This window comes from Octopus bimaculoides, chromosome 7 (assembly GCF_046866305.1).
Source record: "Octopus bimaculoides isolate indiv1 chromosome 7, ASM4686630v1, whole genome shotgun sequence".
NCBI classification, from domain to species: Eukaryota; Metazoa; Mollusca; class Cephalopoda; order Octopoda; family Octopodidae; genus Octopus; species Octopus bimaculoides.
In genome coordinates this window covers 106,852,890-106,875,196 of record NC_142934.1, presented here as the reverse complement: position 1 = coordinate 106,875,196, position 22,307 = coordinate 106,852,890, and the positions used below count along the sequence as shown (strand labels likewise).

Here is a 22,307-nt window from a genome sequence, read left to right as displayed (position 1 = left end):
ACCGATGCTGGTGTGTTTACGTCCCCGTAACTTAGTGGTTCAGCAAAAGAGATCGATAGAATAAGTACTAGGCTTACAAAGAATAAGTCCCGGGGTCGATTTGCTCGACTAAAGGCGGTGCTCCAGCATGGCTGCAGTCAAATGACTGAAACAAGTAAAAGAGTAAAAGAGTAATAATGATCTAAAATAATTATCTAAAGATTTTATTCAATACAGGACAGGGAAGGGTGAAGTTGTTGTTTAAACCCAGGTCAACCCTAATTGAGCAGACCTATGATCAAAAGCATTCTAACCATGACCATCTTGTACTTCTTTTATTTCAATGATTAAAGCACATTGACCTATGTACTTATTTATTTAAGATGGTAGGGTATGTTTTCAGGGAAATTTTGCTGCTATTTCAAGTAGATCAAGCAACCATTTAGCAGCTTCCTCAACATGCTGTAGATGGGAACATGGTTATGACTAGAACAGACATTCTGCAATAGATATTAAATAGTTTATCTTTGTTAAAACTTATTTGATTGGTGATTTGCATTTTATCTTGTTTAGCTGATTGGAGCAATGACGTCTAAGTTGGATGTAAGAGAAGACCCATTGGAACAAGATTTAACTGAAGGAGTTGACTCTGATGAATGGGTATGTGTTTATTGAAACATATTTTCCGTAAGCAGAACAACCCCACTCCATCAAAAAAAAAACAAAAAAACATATCAGTTATTTAAAATACCGTAAATCCATGAGTATAATCTGCACTTTTTCCCCAAAATTTAAAGGTCAAAATTTCTAAAGCGTACTATATACAAGGTTAAAAATGAAAAATAGTTTCTAAGCAAAATTTTCAAAGTGATAAATATGTAAAGGCAATTTACTTAATATTTATTTTTCACTGACGTTCTTTATTTTCTGCAAACAAAGTGCACAAAAAAGCTACACGTTTGCATTATGTTATATATATGATAATAATAAAGGATGTTACCATATATACGTTTACAAATGAAGGACGTTATATAGACCTCCTTGACTCAAGTTAGAGAAGGGGTGTGTATTATACACAAAGTTTAGGTTTTTCAGAGGTACAGCCCCCTAAAAATCCCCTGCGTTTTATACTCAAGGGCGGACTATACTTGAGGATTTATGGTAGTCCTTTATGTATCATACACTGTTGAAAAACCCGTTACTGTAGTATTTGTATTGAGATAATATCTCTTATGGCCAGCATGTTGTTTCAGGCCAAATACCTCAGGGTCGATAAATTAAGTACCAGTTACGTACTGGGGTCAATCTAATCGACTGGCCCTATCCCCCCAAATTTCAGTCCTTGTGCCTAGAGTAGAAAAGATTATTATTATTATTATCAATGAGGTGGCCGGCTGGCAGAATTGTTAGTATGCCGGGCGAAATGCTTAGCAGTATTTCGTCTGCTGCTACTTTCTGAGTTCAAATGCTGCCGAGGTCGACTTTTCCTTTCATCCTTTTGGGATCGATGAAATAAGTACCAGTTGAGCACTGGTGTTAATGTAATTGACTAGTCCCCCCTCCCCCAAGAATTTCAGGCCTTGTGCCTATAGTAGAAAGGATTATTATTATTAAGGCAGTGAGCTGGCGAAATTGTTAGCATGCTGGCTGAAATGCTAAATGGCATTTCATCTGTCTTCACGTTCTGAGTTCAAATTCCACCGAGGTTGACTTTGCCTTTCATCCTTTTGGGGTCGATGAATTAAGTACCAGCGAAACAATGTAATTGACTAGACCCCTCCCCCCCAAATTTCAAGCCTTGTGCCTTTAATAGAAAGGATTAATATTATCATTATTATTATTATAATAATTATTATTATTATTATTATTATTATTATTATTATTATTATTATTATTATTATCGTTAGCATGCCAGCCAAAATGTTTAGCAGTGTTTTGTCTGTCTTCATGTTCTGAGTTCAAATTCTGCTGAGGTCGACTTTGCCTTCCTTTCGGGTTTGATAAATTAAGTACCAGTGAAACACTGGGTTCAATGTCATTGACTGATCCCCTCCCCCAGAAATTTCAAGCCTTGTGCCTCCAGTAGAAAGGATTATCATCATCATCGTCCTCATCATTATTATCATTATTGTTATATCTTTCTCTGTTTTTCCATTGTTTACACAAACGTTTTCTTTTCGGACAAAACCCTTTGTAAGCTTCGTCCTGTCTTTGTTCTTACATGTTTTTAATTTATATTAGCCCTTGTGGCCCATAAAACTAGAATCAATTATTATCATTATTATTATTTAAGATATTGCACAGTATACAATATCGTAAGTTTATTGATTGAAGATATTGTGTCTACCGGGGATTTGTAGTGTTTGCCAAGTCACAACAAGGACCTCAAACAGACAGTAATTTACGCAATATGCGTGCAGTTGTAAGCAATGCCAACTTTTGCATTACATCTAGATTGTAGGGTATTTTTAAGGTTTCCAGATGTTTTTTTTTTCAGATTGGGTGGTATTGAACCCAATGCTTCGATGACAATAGGAATAACCTTCATGTTTGACTCTCGTAGCTGCTACATTATCGTTATCATCATCATTACCACCACCACCACCACCACCATCATTATTATTATTTAGGTGGTGAGGTGGCAGAGCCGTTAGCATTTCATCCATTTTTATGTTCTGAGTTTACATTCCGCTGGGATTGACTTTGCCCTACATCCTTTTGGGGATCAATAAAATAAGTACCAGTTTAACATTGGGGTTAATTTAATTGATTTAGCCCCTTCCCTAAACTTAATGGCCCTGTGCCAAAATTATTATTATTCTTTATCTCTTTTTATTTCAGGAAGAGTAAGTGATTGGCAATGAGGAAACACTGAAAGAAATTGGGATAGCCACAGCATCTTGTCTGTATATATATATATATATATTGAATGGAAATTGTTATTGTTGTTTCTGCTGTGAATGTATGTGTATGAGTGTGTGTGTGTGTGTGTGTGTGACTAAATGGTTTATTTTAACTACATTTTTGTCCTATATGATGATATGTGCATACATACAAGACTAATGATATATAAACGTGTTTACTATAAGTGGGACCAGTATTATTGAGATGTCTATATATATATATATATATGAGTAAAAATAGCATAGTTTATATATTTAAGTGCATTTTGATATGTAAAATTTTGTATGTTTGTATAATCATTGAAATTTATATGCTATCAAATATTGTCTATATTCTCTTAAAGCAAATGTTTTCTTTATACTCTACGGTTTCTCTTCCAGTCTTTGGAAGAGAAACTTGAACTATATAACCTAAATATGAGCCCATGAATCATTATAACAAATTCATGTGAATACAAATTATATTAAAACATGACTGTAAAAAAAAAAAAAAATGTAAATTCTTTAATATGAAAACGATTGACTCATCAACTCTTACTAAAAATGGAGGAAGAACTAAACAAATTAAATTTTTTTAACATTTTAAAAAATATGCTTACATGTCTATATGTACTCATTCAGATATGAATGAGGTTCTCCCTTTTTATTTGGTATATTACAATGATTTTCTCCCATTGTTAAATGAAGGTTTTTCAATTTTTAAGGCAAAAATCTGCTGTTTGATAAATGAAAAGCTTGGTTTTACAGAGCTTCAATTTAGGAATGTGAGTAAAGATAAATTTCTATGTTAAGGGGTAATGAGATAAGAATCAATATACCAATACGCTCTGCTAATATGGTTCTAGTTGGAATATAAATATATATATATATTACGGATATGTACTTGCATAGCAAGTGACCTGATCTGAGATCGTGTTCCATGCTGCAATTATATACATACATATATATATATATATATATATCAACACCGTCTAAATATCTGATTTTCTATGCAAGAAGGGTTTGAATAGTTCTGAAGTGCCGTACATTTCCACAGAAAACAATCTTGTGTCACTTTATGTGTGCAGCCCAATTTTCTCAGGCATCACCTTCAGCTCTACTATTACTTCCTCAGTCTTCCATAGCCTACTCTTCTGTGGCTAACATCTACCATCAAGTTGTTGCTTTGCCACCATTTACCTACCTATTACTGCAGTCTTCTCTACTGCATATATTGGTAAATGCCATTGATGTTTGTTCCATTTCTTAACCCATTTGTAATTGTCTCTTGCAAACTAGAAACCTGCTTTCAGTGGATCCTGTTAAATGTTTCTCTCTACTTGTTGCATGTCTTCGTCTATCACTGCAATTTTTACACATTCCTGATGTAGTCAGCCTTCCATCGAAAGGCAAATACATTGATACTGATAGTAGTCAGCCTTCCATCGAAAGGCAAATACATTGATACTGATAGTAGTTGCTGTTTCCTAAACTGCTTCCTTTTAATTCATACTCTGTCCACTGGACAATCTCTGCTTCCACCTTCATGTGTGCATAAGCATTCATTAAGCTTCATTGAATTCTAGTTTTTATTAAATAAAAAAAAGTAATCCATTTTCCGAATAGTTTTCTACTGACCTAACACTTTAAAAGTAACATCTCATAAACTTTTGGATCACATATAAATGCTTTTATAGTGATTCAAGGGAAGAACTGGTTTGGCTTCATATTGCCTTATCCAGTCCCATGAATAATGGAGCTCAGAATGTTAAGTATTTAATTATGCAGTGATCTATAGCTTATAATTGTGAGCTCCATCTCAACATGATACTTATTTTTTATGTATAATTGAATTAGGAGCTACACGTCTTTGACATAGCAAACTGTAGTTTCTTTCTACACCTTGAAATTATTTTTTACATTACCACATATTTGCAAGAGGGAGACAGTCCGTTGAATTGACTCTTGCAAATGACTGGTAATTGTTTCATCAAAGCTGGAGAGATAAAAGGCAAAAACAATTTGTGCTATTTGAAGTAAAGTGTTGAAATATCTTCCATTAATTTGTCAGATGATGATGTGCAGTACTATGGCACATAGAGATTATCTCTGACTGGAAAAAACGTGTTGGAGTGGAATTTCCAGAACAAAGATTGATCTAAGTATTTAGCATGGGGCCACACAGTAGGGGTGTTGAAAGGAAAAGTGAGTGATTAGGTGGAGGTGGTATGTGACTTGGTACTTCAGAAACTGTTTTAATTTGGTAGTGAGTGAACTTGTGCCAGCCCAATGGGCCTTTTTGCAGAGTGGTCTAGAACGTATATCTTTGTGTAGCAGCAGAACTGATCCAGCAGAGCCCTTGAGCTTTATAGAGATTCTGCAACTGATCAAAGCCAAAATAATTTCTGGCTCTAAAGAAAAGTTGAGCACTTGCAGTGCTGTTTTGGAAATGTAAATGTTTTGGTCACTGAATAATCAACAGAAAGTGTTGAGTGCAGTGGTGTTGCAGTTTCAAGGGTTTAGCAGGGTTGTTTATGCATAAGGAGTGCTGGCTGCTGCTTCGACATGTGCAGTGATTACATCATCAAGCTGTTGAAGAATATTCTCATTGGAAAACGTTTATGAAGTCTGTTTATGGAAACATTGCAAGTCTGATATGATGGGTGTAAGTTGCATGTGGATGACAACTGTTTGTTGAAGGTTAATAAGGAATCATTTTTATAGTTATGCGTGCTTTTTATTTTAAGTAACAGCAAGTAGGTCATTGGTGTGCCAAAGGATGAGAGCGGGGAGACATAACCAAATGCTGTGAGGTACCTCTGATTTGATAGTATATGAAGGGAAGAAGGAAAAAAAAAAATGGAAGAAATACAATTAGAAGAGAAAGTAGAAAGAATGACTTTCAGTGTATGAAGTGAGAAATGAATAGAATTTATAGGAAGGAGATCTAATTCAGAGGCCCTCATAGAAAACACAGTAGAAGGGTTTGCTAATGCCAAAGATAACATCATTATTTTTATGAAAAGCAAAGACCACTACTGGTTCATATAGTAGAGCAAGTTGACTCATATACCTAGCTCTATGGAATCCGCACTAATGACCGTTGAGACAGGAAAGAGATAAAGTAATGAAGTAATTTAGTTTAGTACTCTATCATTTGTGCTACTCCACTGCCCTTACTTATCAACTTGGAAGCATGCTTTTTATCTTTTGTATCTGTTTTCATAAAATATGATGTACATTTTTAGATAAGAGAGAGAAAAAGACGGAATATTTTTTGAAGAAATAAACCGTCTGTTCTGTGTATATTTTTAAAGTGCTTTCATGATGTATTAACTTTGACAAAAGCTCAATCAAGTATGCTAATTTGCCAGCTGTGAAATTGATATTTTGAAGCCTATTTTTATGGAAGATAATGAATTTCTAGTTTGTTTCTGCAGAAAATTTGCCAAGTTAATAAAAGTATATATGTTAAAAAAAAAATATACTTGTATAAAATGCTAATATATGAATGTTTTAAATGTAACATTTACCGTTTATCATCTTTAATTCCATTGCCATTGTGAATCATCAATTGCTACCTCATACTACCCACCACCCACTAAATCAGAAGTCATAGTTGGCAAATTCATTCCATCTGACATATCAACCAACTGATTACTTGCTCATATTCTGCTCAATATAACACTAAAATAATATCAGCAAATTCTTCTTTGTTGATCAGGCTGAAATTCTTATTAATTCCTCTATTGTTTCCAAAATTGACAATTGCATTTCCCTCTTCTTCAGTATCTTCCAGGCAACACAAAAAAATTCAAAAGCTTCTAAACCATTGTACTTACACATTCCCTGTAGTAGAAGTACATATTTAACACTAGTTACCAATGCATGAACAGGCATAATTTACAAAGCTTATCTTGACTAACAAAATTATTAACTCCTTATTTCACTGGCTTCAAATATACTCTGAGAAAAGAAATACAGACTACTATAATCTCAAAATGTGGGTCATACTTTCACTAGAGATTAGGGTCTCAAATTATCTGAGATTTTAAAAAAATTTTAATTTTTTCTATTTCAGAAATTATTATTATTTTCTAAAAATAAAAATAATATACTTTTTAGTATCTTAAACAACCATATGTTTCTTGGAAACCATTCCTATTTCCATTGCTAAGCAGAGCAGTAACTGCTTAATGTTTCGTCTTCTTCACCATTTTAAAAATATATTTTTAGTGTGTTGGAGATAGTCTATATAATTATTTTTCTCCATATTAGATTTTTAGTCGGTCAAAACAATTGGTGTTTCTCATCTCGAATCTCTTTTTTTTCATATTCAGACAAAAAAATTTTATTTACCTGAAAAAACCTGACTTCGATGAAAACTTTCAATAAGGTGTCATTACTAGAAATGTAGTTCAAGTGAATTCACAATCCCTGTTTTCCATGACACAGCACCACCACAACTAATTTCTAACATAGGTACAAGGTGGAGGGGAAAAGTCAATTGAATTGGCTTCAGTACTAATAATGGTGCTTTAGCTTTCATTCTTCCAGGGTCGATAAAATAAACTTAACATGGGAAGATTTGAACTCAGGATGTAAATACCCCAAGATATTTTGTCCAACATTAACAATTCTGCCACCCCCTGCTGCTGCTGCTGATAATAAACAATAATAATAATGTTTCTATCATGGGTGCAAAGCCTGAAATCTAAGAGGTGGTTTTAACTAATACTATCAACCAAGAATCAGTACATGACATTCTCTATTTTATCAATCCTACTACTACTACTACTACTACTACTACTACTACTACTACTACTAATAAAGATGATGATTGTGAGTTTTATCATACATGCATCATTCTGATTTTTCATCTGATTAATATTCAGGTAGATAGACACACACGATGAAATATATTTTATGTCATCATATTTATCATTGGTATATGTCCTAATTATTCTCCATCTTAATGATACAGAAAGTTTATATTTCTATTGTACATATTTCTCCAGAAAGAATCAAGCTGCTTTCCTTTTATTTAAATAGGCTGCATAAATTTAATTCTAGGCTCTCATGCCTTGTGGGTTTTTTTCAGCTCTCCCATTGCCACGCGTATCACTTTTATCAAATACTCTTATGCATTTAACGTATGAACTGGTAATTCTGCAAATAACCTAAATGACCATTATTGTTTAGAGTGTTTCACCACTGTGTTGTATGATTACATATATCAATAGTTGTATAAACACAGTCACTGCCTGAGAAAGATCCATATATATATATTGTCAGTCTGTGAAAAATATCACTGTATACATTATATAACCAATTTTTGGCAATAACACAACACTAATATTTTTCTAAAAGCATATCCTATTTCATTTGCTCAGTCTCAACCCTTATTTATCACCAGTTTCTTTCACTCTTATTCCAACTTCAAGGTCTTAAATATCCATACTGTGTCTGAAATAATCAAACCAAGGTATCCATTCCTGAATTGTTAGACCTGTTGAAAAGAAACAATGCATAGGAGTTTCTTTTTAGGGGTATAATATAGTCATAGTCTTGACGGTTGTTGTTTAGTCCCAGGTCATCTCTGTTTAGACTGCCTATGATCAGGAGCATTCCAGCCATGAGCATCCTATTTTCTTATGCTTTCAGTGTATCTAGGACTCACTGTGTCTTGTTTCTTTAAGATAATAGAGTGATCTGAGGGAAATTTGCAGGTAACGTCAGTGTTTCTATTGTTGGCTTATGGTTCTTATAGTTTTTAGCATTGGTCGTGTATGTATTTAATAACCCTTACAAACCATTTTGCTGTGCTCAGCAGTCTCAAAATCATTTTAATTATCTCATCTACTCTTACATTTCAACTGCTCATTAAATAATTACATAGCATCTCCAAACTGCCTAGCATCTCTAGCTGATACATAATCTCTGTTACCATTCTTTCCTGTCAAATTCCATTCTAAAAATTTTACACTCTCTGATTCTCACAGTAAGGAGATTAATCTGGTTCTCTTCAGTTTTCTATGATATATGGTTCCGTAATGACTTAAATTTCAACTATATACTTTTAATTCCGCTTCACCAAAGATGTAACCCGTCACAAGTCTATACATTGCCCTTTTACAACAGTTTCATCATCAGAATTATTCGTTAATTGCTAAATACACAGGAACATGGGCATGAAATAAAAATTTTTTCACTATTTATATTACATATAGAGTTCATTAAACCAGTCCTTATGACATGGTCAGTATCTACTTTAAACATTAAAACATGCATTCTTATTACTTTTTCTTAAATTTTATTAGCATTTTAAAAGATTTTGAAAACTAAATTCAAACTTTTTGATAATGCGATTGCTCAGTGCATGTATTTTAAAATTTAAGTGTCTTTTGTGACTTCTAGCAATTTAAGAGAGTTTTTTTTTTATATCTAACCTTTCCAGTTTTGAGGTTAGAATTCACAGATGGGTTCACCACATCCTTTGCAGTGCCAATTTATGTATTATCAATATTCTAGCTTCATGAATAAAACAATGAAGAAATATTTCAATTCTAAGGTTAAAAAAAAAAATGTTTTTTTTTTTAATATGAATAAAACTTAGCTGAAATTAACTCCATAAACCATGAAATCTTTCACTATTCCACTTTTGAGTTTATAAATGCAGTAGAATAAGCAGTTTGAAAAGACAGACCTAGGCAAATTGTAATGATGACAAATCATTCCACTAGTCTATTGGCTAGAATCAAAAATAACTAAAACAGAAGAGAGGGAAAAAAGATCAATTATCTAAAAATGCCTTTAACTGCCAACTGCCAACTGCCTTCTGAAAATGTGCCTACAAATTTTTTTTTTACAGCAACAATTAAAAAAAAAAATAATTATAAACATTTTCATTTCTTATACTTTCATTATCTTCAACTGAATAAAAAGTTTACCTCCAGACACAAGATTTTATTGCTTTTTTTCTCTACTGTTGTTTGATATTTAATGTCAGTATTTTTTTTTTAAGTTAGTAAGCTGTTAGAATCATTACCATGTCAAATAAAGTGTTTAGTAGCATTTCTTCTGCCTCTTTATGTTCTAAATTAACATCCTGCCAAGGTAAACATTGTCTTTCATTCCACTGGGATCATAAAATAATGTACTAGTGATGTACTATGGTCACTGTAATTGATTTGTCCCCTCCACTCAGAAAAAAAAAAAAAATGGAAGCCTTGAATTCTGCAATGGACTAGTGTCCTGTTCGGGAAAATGCTGTGATCAGAGTCCTAGGGCTTGAGAAAGAAAGAAAAAGTTTTCTTGGGAAAAACAAAACAAAACATTTCTATTCATCATCCTTTAACATCCGTTTTCCATGGTTTGACTGGAAACTGGGGAGCTACACCAGGTTCCAATCTGATTTGGCAAGGTTTCTACGGCTGGATGCCCTTCCTGATGCCAACCACTCCAAGAGTGTAGAGGGTGCTTTTTACATGCCAGCTGCATAACACTGGCATCAACCATGACTACAATATCATTTGCCTGGACAAGTCTTCTCAAGCACAGTATATTGCCAAAGGTCTCCGTGAGACCCACTGCCTCCGTGAGACCCAATGTTTGAACAGTGCTTTCTATGCACCACCGGCTCAGAATAAATAATTTTTTTTTTAATGGCTCTTGGATAATGTTTTGCTGCAGTGTGATACAATTAACTGAAGTGATGTTAATTTATTACAGGTATTTATTTTTAGGTAGAAGTGACTGAGTTTGAACTCAACACAAAGAGGGACAAACTAAAAGTTTAAAAAGCATTTATTTTGATACTCCATCTGCCAATTTGTTGTTGTTCTCAATTTGATATACTAAACAAAAAATCCTGTTATTGTTGTCTCTGCCTACTGCCATTTTTTGGTTTTGGCGTGTTCCAATCACTTGGTTTCTTGATCCTGTATAAATTTCTCTTGCACAATATAATTTGTATGTACACTCGAAGATTATTTGTTGGAGCAACTGTAGTTTATTTAACTGAACATAGTAAATATTTCCTGGAGAACAATGCTAAGATAAAATGCAATGCTGGTAGGATCTGAACTCTGTTATTAATCAATGAAATTAATTACTGCTGAGTACATTACCATCTGTGCCACCCTTATAGACCTGATAATAATATCACAATATATTGTATTAAGATAATTAGTTTCATATTTTGGTGCAAGGCCAAAAATTTTAGGGAGGTTTAATTGTAAGAATGATTTAAATTTGTGTGTTTTCAAAATAACTAAGAAATGAAGTAAAACAAACTTTCATATATATTTTGAGAGGATTAATAAAGCTTGCTGATTAGTTACCATTAGTCATGCGATATCTTGCAAGAAGCACTTCAATTCTGTTTTCACATCATAGCAAGCAAGCTTGCTAGTCTTACATGACATCGTATAATGGTTAGCAGTGGCATCAATATGTAAAAGGGAAGAAAAAAAGAGACTTTTTAGTATGTATAAAAAATATCCATACCCATTCCAAGCAAAAATAACAAGAACTGAAAGTATGAAATCATCATCGTTTAACGTCTGCTTTCCATGCTAGCATGGGTTGGACGCTTTGACCGAGGCTGGTGAAGCCAGATGGCTACACCAGGCTCCAATCTGATTTGGCAGGGTTTCTACAGCTGGATGCCCTTCCTAACGCCAACCACTCCGAGAGTGTAGTGGGTACTTTTAAGTGCCACCGGCATGAAGGCCAGTCAGGCGGTACTGGCAATGGCCACACTCAAAATGGTGAATTTGAGGAAATAAACTACAGAAAATAGAAAAATGAAGAGAGAACATTTTTATACAGAATGAAAGCAATAACAACAGCAGTTCATTTCTTATGAGAACAGAGAATATATTTTAGCAAGCTGGCAGAACTATTGTTTGACATTAATCATCAGAGCAAGGAAGATGACTGTAAATGTTGAATAATTTAAGAAAGTACTAATTTTAAGAGTAAATCTGGAAGAAGAAAAAAATGCCTTATAATAATCATTATTCAGAGAAATTTAAAACATAACTCAAACAGATTATTCAACAATTCTTTGAGGGTATATTTTGATATTTTAACAAGACAGTTACATGTTCAATAAAATTTGAACACAATATTAAACGTTTTCAGTAATGTTTTAGGCTTCACTAAATGTAGAGATGAGGCGTGAGTAAAAATTAAGATAATTCTGATGTACAGTGTCTTTGTAGAAGTCCTACTCGGTCACGTGGAATTAATCGAAGTTCTGTGCCATGTTTAATGAATACATTAGCTGGAAAAGAAGAAGAAAGGAATGCAGTTTCCTTGTTATGTTAGTTAATTTAAAAAAGAAAATCTCTATTAAGGAAGTTAAGCTGTATGCTTTAATTTGCATAAAAAATGAACTAACATAATAAACATGTACACAGGCTGAGAGCTAAATGAACTGAGATTATAATATATAAAAACTGGAAATTAATCATTAACAATGGAAGCAAAACCATAAGGCAATCTTTATATCCAATTTAATGTGGATGTCTTGTTAGAATGCCAAATATTACGCCATTAGCCTTGAGAAATCCTCTCATATAGGCACATGGTGCATAAAAGCACAGACAAATCATAGCAGATTGTCACCCAGAACAGACAATTCTCGTCTGCTACAATTTATGTTTGTGCTCTTACGCACCTATATAACAGACTCTCACAAGGCTAATAATGCAGTATTTGGCATTCCAACAAGACATCCATGTTGATTTGCATATAAAGATTGCTATAGATACTGAGTTTAGATTCTGTGATAAATATTCAGCAATCCAGTTTGCTGAAAAACGTTATCAGACAGATGTCAATCTTAATTGTCATAAATTGCTAATGGTCATGAATGAAGTTCACAATAACACAAAACATTCTCATACTGGTTGTCTAAAATGAAAAGCCAGTTCTCTTAAGCACTAAGTTACTGACATAATTGTAGCACAGTTTATTCATACAGTGACTAGTTTCAGTAATGCAAACACCAACTGAGGAAATCGTAATGGAGAATTTGAAAAACTGTTAACTGCAAACGAGGAAAATCATCCAACCTTTAAAAATTATCTGTCAAAAGTAATTTAAGAAAAGAGTAGTGCATTATAAAGAGAAATTTTTTTTGATTGAATTTATATGAACAAACTGCCCAGCTAGATTGTTGATATGAAAGGAAAGACAACTCATTGCTAACAGACTTCTTTTTGACAGATTGTTTTCCATGATGACAAATATTACAAGGAAGAAATATTGATTTCAAATTTTGGCACAAGGCCAGCACTTTCGGGGGAGGTAGTAAGTCAATTACTTCGACCCCAGTATTCAACTGGTACTCATTTTATTGAACCCGAGAGGATGAATGGCAAAGTCGACCTCGACGGAATTTGAACTTGGAACGTTAAGATGGATGAGATACTGCTAAGCATTTCATCCTGAGTGCCAACATTTCTGCTAGTTCGGTGCCTTACAAGGAAGAAATATTGAGACCAGAATGAATTTACTTTATATGGTAAAAAAAATTCTTCAAGTAAAACTATCTAAGGTAAAGACATGTAGAGGGGAGACAAAATAAAGATACAGAAAAAAGCAATCAAATTATTTTCTTTTTAAATGAGCAGTTAACTTTAGAATAAAACTCTGATAATATCAAGTTTAACAAGGTTAGGAATTTTGACATCAACCTGTCTCACAACACCTCTGGTTCTATGATACAAACTTGTTGTTTTAAAGTAATGAATGAATGAGTGAATTCCAATATTTTAAATCCAGGTTTGTCCCTGTTAACAGGGGTGGCTGGATCTCTTTTGCAATTACTGCTCTCACACCATCTCACCCGGTTTGGGCATCCTCCTTCATCAAGCCAACCTTCCCAATCTCCTCCTCCACCTGTCCTCTCTATGTTTTCTTTGGTCGATCTCGCTTTCGCGGTTCATTCACTTTAAACTCAAGCACTATCCTCAAGTAATCTAAATTAAAACCTTTCATTAAAATGACAAGTTAGTTTATGTTCAAGATACCTGTATAATAATGATGTAATTTTACTAAATTCTTCATTTTAAAAAATTAATTAAAACAATGACAGTGTAATTTAATGGTTAAAGCTAGAAAATGTAAACTGTTTGCTTAATGATTATTTAAGAGATTTAAATAATTTACACTAAAATTTTACAGTTAATTTATTTACTTCTCTCAAACTTGAGAGATTTTTTTAGTACTTGTAATGAAAGAAATAGAACAGATAAATATATGAAGGTTAGGAAATGAACCAGAGATTACTATGAATAGATGTTTTTGTACATCACATTTCAGACAAGCTAAACAGAAATAGTTTCCATAATAAAGCTAGAAATGATTGTTTCTATAAACAGCTCATGGTTTAAGAAACATACATACTGGCCTAAACAGATTTTAGGGTTTTCTGTTAAATTCTAATGTTATGTTTACCATCTTTCAACAGATCTTTTAATATTATTTTTGTTTATGAAGCTACAATAGCAACTACTCACATGCAGACTGAGCTGGGTTTATGCCAATTCCATCCATTGTTATCAAGGCACTTGTATCAGCAGGAACTTTGAACTAAAATTTAAGATACAAAAAATATAATCTAAACTTTGAATATACTTTTTTTTTTGTATTTTCGAGAAAATAAACATTTATAGAAATATATGGTGAAAACAAAACAGCAAAGTGAGAAGCAAGCATTGTTTTTTGCCAATGATTCTGATTTACATAAATAGAAAAAAAGTTAGAACTACAACATTTTTTACAGCTTAGCCATAGTATGCTAAAGATCTTTGCAAAGTCTCCAAGAATGGAGAAAAGACCTATCAAAGTCTATATGACAGACTATCACAGTTCCTATTCATTCAATTTTACTCATGAAGTTTGGGGTTGACCTGAAGTTATGGTAAAAGATTTGCCCTAAGTGCCACACAGTGTGCTTGAACACAAAACCAAAAACTACAAAGCAAACTTCTTAGGCATATGCCCAATAAACAAACTGTTGCTAACCATTGGTCTTTAAATGTAAGTTATCATCATCAACATCATTTAACATCTGTCTTTTGTGATGGTATGACCTGATCAGTTTAAAGGATTCAATGAACTGGACACTTGTCAGGTTTCAATGTCTACTTTGGCATGGTTTCTATGGCTGTATGCCCTTCCTAGTAAATTTACAGAGTGTACCGTGCTTTTGAGGGCACTAGTGAAGTCATAATTTTCTTTTTTTTTTTCACTAGCATGCAGCATTAAATAACATATTTGTGACAAACCAATTAGGGAGCCTAACATTGTTGTTTGACTTGCTAGAAATTGTAGCCAAAATTTCCTTCAGCTGGAACAATTTCATCTTAAAAGGAAAGGCTACAATAGGCAATAAAGTACTAAGCATACACCCAAATGACAGGGTGGTCGGATCAGAGTTGCTCTAAGACAACAACAAATTTGTAAAATTATATTTGAAATTAAAGGAAGAACGTTAAAAAACACTCCTAAAGACTGTGCACTTACTTCCTCTGCAGCAAACTTCAAAACAGCGGTAAAAGGTGCTTTTTCTGGAACACTTAATCTGAAAAGACGGAATAAAAAAAATACCATTTGGTGAATCCAATAATTTTTGTTGAAACAATACTCTGAAACAGTGCTGATTATGGTGAAGATGACTTGATGAGAATTTCAAAGAGTCACACAATGTAAAAATCTTCTCAGTCAAAGAAAGATACCTTTATCCTTATCAAGAAGAAATTTAGCTGCCAAGAATGAATTCAGATTCAGAGGTAAGATTTAATGCATATAAAATAAATAGAAATACTGATTTCAAATTTTTTGGCACAGGGCCAGTAATTTCGAGGGGAGGGGTGAATTGATTACATCGAACCAGTGTTCAACTGGTACTTATTTTATTGACTTCAAAAGGATGACAGGCAAAGTTGACCTCAGCAGAATTTGAACTCAGAATGTAAAGACAGATGAAATGCCGCTAAGCATTTTGTATTGCATGCTAACGATTCCGTTGGCTCACTGCCTTAATAAATAGAAATATTAATAGTTTGTTATAAGACACAAAAATGTCAAAAAAGAAGAGAAAAAAAAGATTAAAACTCTGTAAATATTAGATAGTCATCATAACCCTTTTACGTCCCTTTTGCATGTTAGCATGACCTACTTTGACAGGATCTGATTGGCTAGAAGACATGTCTTGTTTCAGTGCCTCAGTTTCGGTTTGCTTTCCTGACACCAACCACTTAACAGAGCATACTGGGAGCACTTTTCTGTGGCATCAGCACTATAGAGGTTTACTTGCTTTCTGCAAGACAGAGTTCTCTCAAACCTAGAGATTGTTTTTTTGGCTTACTTCAATCACTTTAAGGAGTGTACTAGATATTTTTTTCATGCTACTAAGAAAATAAGTGATTGATGACTCAAGACAAGGTCAGGAAAAATTACTGTATGCTAGGCAGAATACATTATTACTGTGGAAAATGGATCCACTTTTGTGATGGGGATAAAGCGAAACTGTATCATATCCAGACTAACCCTGTACCTTATCAATTTTACAATAATCCTTTCTATAACTTTCATAACCTGGTTCAAAAGTTTGTTACCTCTCTTGTTAATTTGTTCTCTTTTTGTCTTATAGTTTATGATGATATTTCAGCATTGGCCATTGCATATGACTCCTTTCTGTGTTACCTGATCCACTGTTCTGGTAACTATCCTGTAGCCTAATTTGCCAGACATATAAAGCATCTCAGGTGATTGTCCTTGATGGACCAGCTACTTTCCCCATCTACCATACTGTTGTCCATTTGGATAGCACATCTCTTTGTAAGATAGGCATATGATAGACTCTCTCTCATCCATGCATTCTCCGCATTCAGCAGCCTCTCAGAATTTCATTTCCATGCCTCTTCCTTTTTGACATCAGTGAAAGTGTGTTTTTATCATTCTGTACACATATCTCCCCAACAACATCTCGATTTCTCTGCTACACTATCTAGCAACACGGACCACCTCACACCTCTCATACTCTTGATGCAAAACATGTGCAAACTTCTTCCTTTATATCTCTCTCTTTTGTGGTGTCTACTTGGCATTCAGCTTCCTCTTTAACTACTTAGTGTTTTTCTCCACCACTTTCTTCCTTCCAGTCTTTCCGAGTCTGTTTATTTGCAGTTATGGCACTGACTTCAGAATTCATCCCCCACTATAGAACTTTGCATTTGGCTGGGTTCTTGTACCAGTAGGATGTCTGTAAAATGGCTAGTTTGGCTCTATGTTATAAGTATTTATCTCCTCCTCACTACTGTCATAAGTGTTAATTAATATCTATATCTAAGACCAACTGTGAGTTCTTTCAACTTCCTGGTATGCTTTTCCAAATTAACTTTCATCTATGTTGGAGTAGCTCTTATTTTAAAGTCACTAACCATCTAATCTATGTTGGGTGGAACATCTTTCATTTAGAAAATATTTGGAATTTATATTCATCTGCCTCTCACTTCCTGGTGAGAATAAAATCTTGATGGCCATGACTCAGGGATTTCAGAATAGTTGGTTCACAGCCCTGCCATCCACTCAAACCTCCCTGGATGGTCCAACTAGGTATGTTTGCAAAATTGAACAGGGTTGCTGTTGTATTAGAACTACAAATATTAAAAAAAATTTTTGCTGATGACATTTCTCTAACACATACACACACAGATATAATGAAAAGTTATTCACATCAAATTTGCAAAGGCAGCTTTAAAACTGTCTTGCCACCGAAATCCTGGTTATTTCCCTCATCACACCGAGCTTAACTTGATCATTAAGTGGTTCCTAGCTCAGATTAATATGCCCTAGTTCTGGAGCCAGTGGGATTATCCAGAAGTGATAGGAAGAAACCAGATGGTCTTACCCTTTGTCCTTTGGTAAGAGGTAGGTGTGAAGGCGGAATGGCCCAGTGGTTAGGGTAGCGGACTTGCGGTTTCAATTCCCAGACCGGGCGTTGTGAGTGTTTATTGAGCGAAAACACCTAAAAGCTCCACGAGGCTCTGGCAGGGGATGGTGGCGAACCCTGCTGTACTCTTTCACCACAACTTTCTCTCACTCTTACCTCCTGTTTCTGTTGTACCTGTATTTCAAAGGGTCAGCCTTGTCACGCTGAATATCCCTGCGAACTACGTTAAGGGTACACGTGTCTGTGGAGTGCTCAGCCACTTGCACGTTAATTTCACGAGCAGGCTGTTCCGTTGATCGGATCAACTGGAACCCTCGTCGTCGTAAGCGATGGAGTGCCAACAAGAGGTAGGTGCCTTGTCTGTGATTCCTTTGGTCTGTTCCACATACTGGATGCTATGGTAAATGGGAGGGTCACTGCTTCTGAAGCCGAATGGAACAAGATCCCTAAATATTGGGACTTGTCAGTGAACTATTTCTTCCAGCATTTGAGACATTTGTAAAGGATGGCCACTAACAGCAAATTCCTTGTCATCATAGGCAGCTCACCGTACCAAGGTGCCGCCCATGGTAATGCTACAAGCGTGTTGGCTTGCTTTAGTAGATTCCATTGAACTTTGTGGTGTGCAAACATTTGAAGCGCTTGATGTTGCATTACTGTTTTTTCATTCTTTCTTCGTTCATGTTTGTGTTTTCTTCGGTTTTGAATTTGTATAATAATGTGGTTTTGTATTATATATGTATCATGTACGTACATGTTATATATGCAATAAAATAAAAACAATAAGAAAAATGCTAAAGGTAGTTTTGAATTATCTTGTATATGCTTAATATACAGCTAAAGAAAGCCTGAAATACGGACGATTTGCATTTCGGAACAGTGACGTTCTTTATGTAAACATAAAATAAATAAATAAATAAATACTCCCATCAAGCTTTGTAGACAAAACTATTCAATATTATTTTATCAATAATACACATTTCAGAACAATAGCAAACACTTTAAAACAATAAATACATACTTTAAAATACGAATACACAACTATATATAGAGACGGTATAAATTCCATATGTTAGTATATGACAGGGGTATAACTTTAGAATTCTCGGGACAAGAGCTGAGAAACACATACTTTGAAATGTATAATGTCAATAATAATCGCTTAATAAGGTGATCTTTCGGTACGATGCCCAAATGATAATAACAACGTATACGTTATCAGATGTTTTGATTTTTCTTTGGTGTGATGCGGTATCTTCTGACACCAAGAATTATCAATGGAAATATGGTTCCACAGGTGTGGCAAGTAAATATAAATTATATAGTAATACTTACACTTTGTATGGCTGTTTTGGGTCCGAAGTCAGGATGATTTTGAACGTGACTTTCGACCTGGAAATAAAAGTAAAATGATTACAGGGAATAAAGATGTGCTACATAAATACATATATATATAACTGAAGAAAGCAGAACACATGTCATACTCACATCTTGATGACACCTTACCGGAAGTGAAAGCCGTGTGAGAGAAACAGCAACAAATTATTGTTAAAAATCTGAAGTAAAATGAAGATTGATTATATTCATATAATTTAAACTAAATTTAATAACATATTGAATAAATTGATATTTTATTATATATAAAAAGCTTAAAGAATGAACAATAGTGAAACAAAATCAGCATTTAGTGCGGATTAATTATTTTCGTAACTGAGGTTTCATAGTTTGTTGATTTTGTGTGGGAAGAAACTAGGATTCGTTAATTTTTTCTCTTTTAGAAACTATGGAAATAATTTATTCTGGCTGAGCTGTATTCTATTATAAGAATTAAGATCTTGATAAATTTCTTCCAGCTACTTCACGTTTTTCAAATTTTAACCAACTTTTTTCAGAAAATCTTGTATTGATATAGTTTTGTATTCTGATGGAAATCGCATTTTTTTTCTTGAGATTAATAACAAAGAAATTACAAGTATTTAAAGTTAAAACAACATTTTTTGAAAATAACCTGATGAACATTTTAAAAAATGAGAGGTTGAGAGAAATTCAACAGGATTTGAAACCTTGTACAACATTTTTTTTTGTTTTTGAATTTATTAATCAATGGAAATAGACTTAATTACTGTGCAACGTGTCAGTGCTTCATTAGTTGATTCGTTAATTGTTATTTGCATTTCTGGAGTGAACCATACAACAGAAGCAATATGGCTTTACGCATTTTTAGTGTAGCGGTATATAAGAATATTGTATAAATGCAGTTATATGATTTATATAAGATGCGGTTTAGCTATTCTCCCTACTCTTTCATTCTTAACTGTGCTTTGTTCGTTCTTCTGACGCTGACTTGAGATAGGAGCATTATCAGATCGCAGCTGCTGAGTAGCTTTACCAATAGTTCTAATCTGTTAAAGCAGAGTTATATATAATAAAATACTCGATCAGAGATTTTGGACCATTGTTAATTACGCATACAGCGTGAGAGCTACTACACAGGCCGCAATTCAACGTTTATTTTTATTAGAAGCTATTCATTTCACTTGGATTGCTAATGACCTTAGGAAACGCATGGATACATCATTCAATACTCTTAAAATCTGTGGCATTACATCTACCATTATAGTACAAACGAAGGCGGCGAGTTGGCAAAACAGCTAGCGAGTCAGACAAAAAGCTTCGGGGTATTTCTTCCAGCTCTTTAAGTTCTGCGTTCAAATTCCGCCTAGGTTGATTTTTGTCTTTTATGCTTTCGATCTCGATAAAATAAGTACCATTTGAATATTGGAGTAGATGTAATCGACTTACCCACTCCTATATTAATGCTTTTGTGCTAAATATTATAAGCCAATACATTGTTGTCTCCCTTCAATGGAAAAATATTCCAAATTGAGTGGATTCTCACTATCCTATGGACATTCACCAAGTGTGCCTGATAGTATCGGGAGACAAAATGTTATTGCTTCTAGTTTTTCTAACCAAAGGATTTTTTAAAACCCTATCTACTTCAATTACGCAGTTAAAAACGAATAATTAGTTGACTAAATGTTTTGCTGCCAGATTCGATTCTCCTTTTTATTTTTCAATGAGCATTAAGTAATACGAATAAAGTACTTCAGTGAGTTTAAAACACCTGTTACCACTTAACAATTACAAATTGTGCAAATATTAGAAATATTAGTTATAACCAGTATTTGTTTATTCGCTTTTATTTTTCTTCTTGAATTTCTTCCTCGTCTACGTTACCGTTTGCATATTGAAAACATGTATTTGTTAAAATTATCCATGTATACAAATAGAGGAAAACTTTGTAGATTATATAGATAAATAGACAGACAGCTAGAAAGACAAACAGACAAATAGATAGATAGCTAGATAGATAGCTAGCTAGATAGATAGATACATACATACATACATTTTGTGATTTCGCGTAAGCATAACAATACTAATGACCTGATATTAGAACTCCATATACATATGCTTCAGAATAAGTGGTAAGCGAGTACAAAGCGTCATTTGAAATTAAATGACGAAGGAACAGTAATTACGCAACCGGCTTCATTAGCTTACTGGTGTTTCTGCTATGGGATGCGGTGCTTTCAGATTTGAGTGCCTGCGCATCACCTTATAGCTTCGCCAGAGCTTCTAAAATGACTACATAGGAAGTGGGACACAGGCACTCAGTTCTGAGTGCGCTGTATCTTATAGCAGAAACAGATGTAAGCTCATGAAGTTGATTACATAATTCTTGAAACTTTATCATTCATTTAATTTTTCTCTTGCGCGCACACACATACACACACTCACACAAACACGCACAGACAAACACGCACGCGCGCACGCACAAACACACACACACACACAGATAAAGTAGTCGTTGATTATGGCCGGTTAGAATGTTACCATTGGTTTCACGTCTATTGTTGCACTAAGCAATATAGGCGACTCAACCTATTTACTAATGGAGGTATGAATACAGTCTTGGTTAGCAAGGTTGTGAAAAAATGAATAAATAAATAAATAAAGACCTGAAATGAAATTATTCAAAGTAAAACCCTTTCTGGGTTAGATAGTGTTATCTCCCTTTGACCGATTCCCTTTGTTCCCGAAAAGAGTTTATGTACGATTTCCATTCACTGGTTAGTAAGTGGAGGAATTCCATATCTTCAACATGAATTTTTCTCTCATGGAAGTATCGTTTAAACATTTCACTTGTGGAATTTAAGAAGGCTTCTGGGTTCAGTGAATCTTTAAGGATCCTTGCCCTCTCGGCCGAGCAAAGTTTGAATCGTCTGCTCTCGTTGACGTATGATCGAGGCTGTTCCAGGAACCTCCTGTTAATCTTGTATGTTGTTCTCTCTTTTAAATGCTATATGTAGTTGGCGAAAGACCTAATGTTGCGCCTCTCTGAGATGCTTTCTCGAACTACTCTTCTCCCCCTCTCCCAGATTTTTTCCTATTTCCTCTCTGACGAAGAGCCA

At 34.1% G+C, this 22,307-nt stretch overlaps 2 protein-coding genes across 6 annotated transcripts in view; one reads left to right on the top strand and one right to left on the bottom strand.

Annotated features, from left to right (window-relative positions):
- The window catches only part of LOC106879083 (coronin-7), a 133,092-nt gene extending 129,716 nt beyond the window's left edge, over positions 1 to 3,376 (top strand). For 2 of the 4 annotated variants that reach the window (XM_089355768.1, XM_014928516.3), the window contains exons 26-27: positions 553 to 639; positions 2,821 to 3,376. In XM_089355768.1, the coding sequence (XP_089211894.1) occupies positions 553 to 639; positions 2,821 to 2,829 (96 nt within the window). In that variant the 3' untranslated portion in view covers positions 2,830 to 3,376. The remainder of the gene's footprint in view (positions 1 to 552; positions 640 to 2,820) is intronic. The other 2 variants (XM_089355769.1, XM_052969835.2) reach the window with 1 other exon arrangement.
- A 7,273-nt stretch (positions 3,377 to 10,649) lies between these two features.
- Positions 10,650 to 20,659, bottom strand: LOC106879082 (ubiquitin-fold modifier 1). Of its 2 annotated transcripts, none has more exons than XM_089355770.1 (6): positions 19,956 to 20,659; positions 19,321 to 19,388; positions 19,168 to 19,224; positions 15,402 to 15,459; positions 14,393 to 14,465; positions 10,650 to 12,150 (listed from the first exon to the last, which is right to left on the bottom strand). In XM_089355770.1, coding segments are annotated over exons 2-6 (285 nt in total). In that variant the 5' UTR covers positions 19,323 to 19,388; positions 19,956 to 20,659; the 3' UTR covers positions 10,650 to 12,055. The 2 variants fall into 2 exon arrangements, with proteins under 2 accessions (XP_089211896.1, XP_014784001.1); XM_014928515.3 differs by having other exon boundaries at positions 20,635 to 20,656.
- Between the last annotated feature and the right edge of the window lie 1,648 nt (positions 20,660 to 22,307).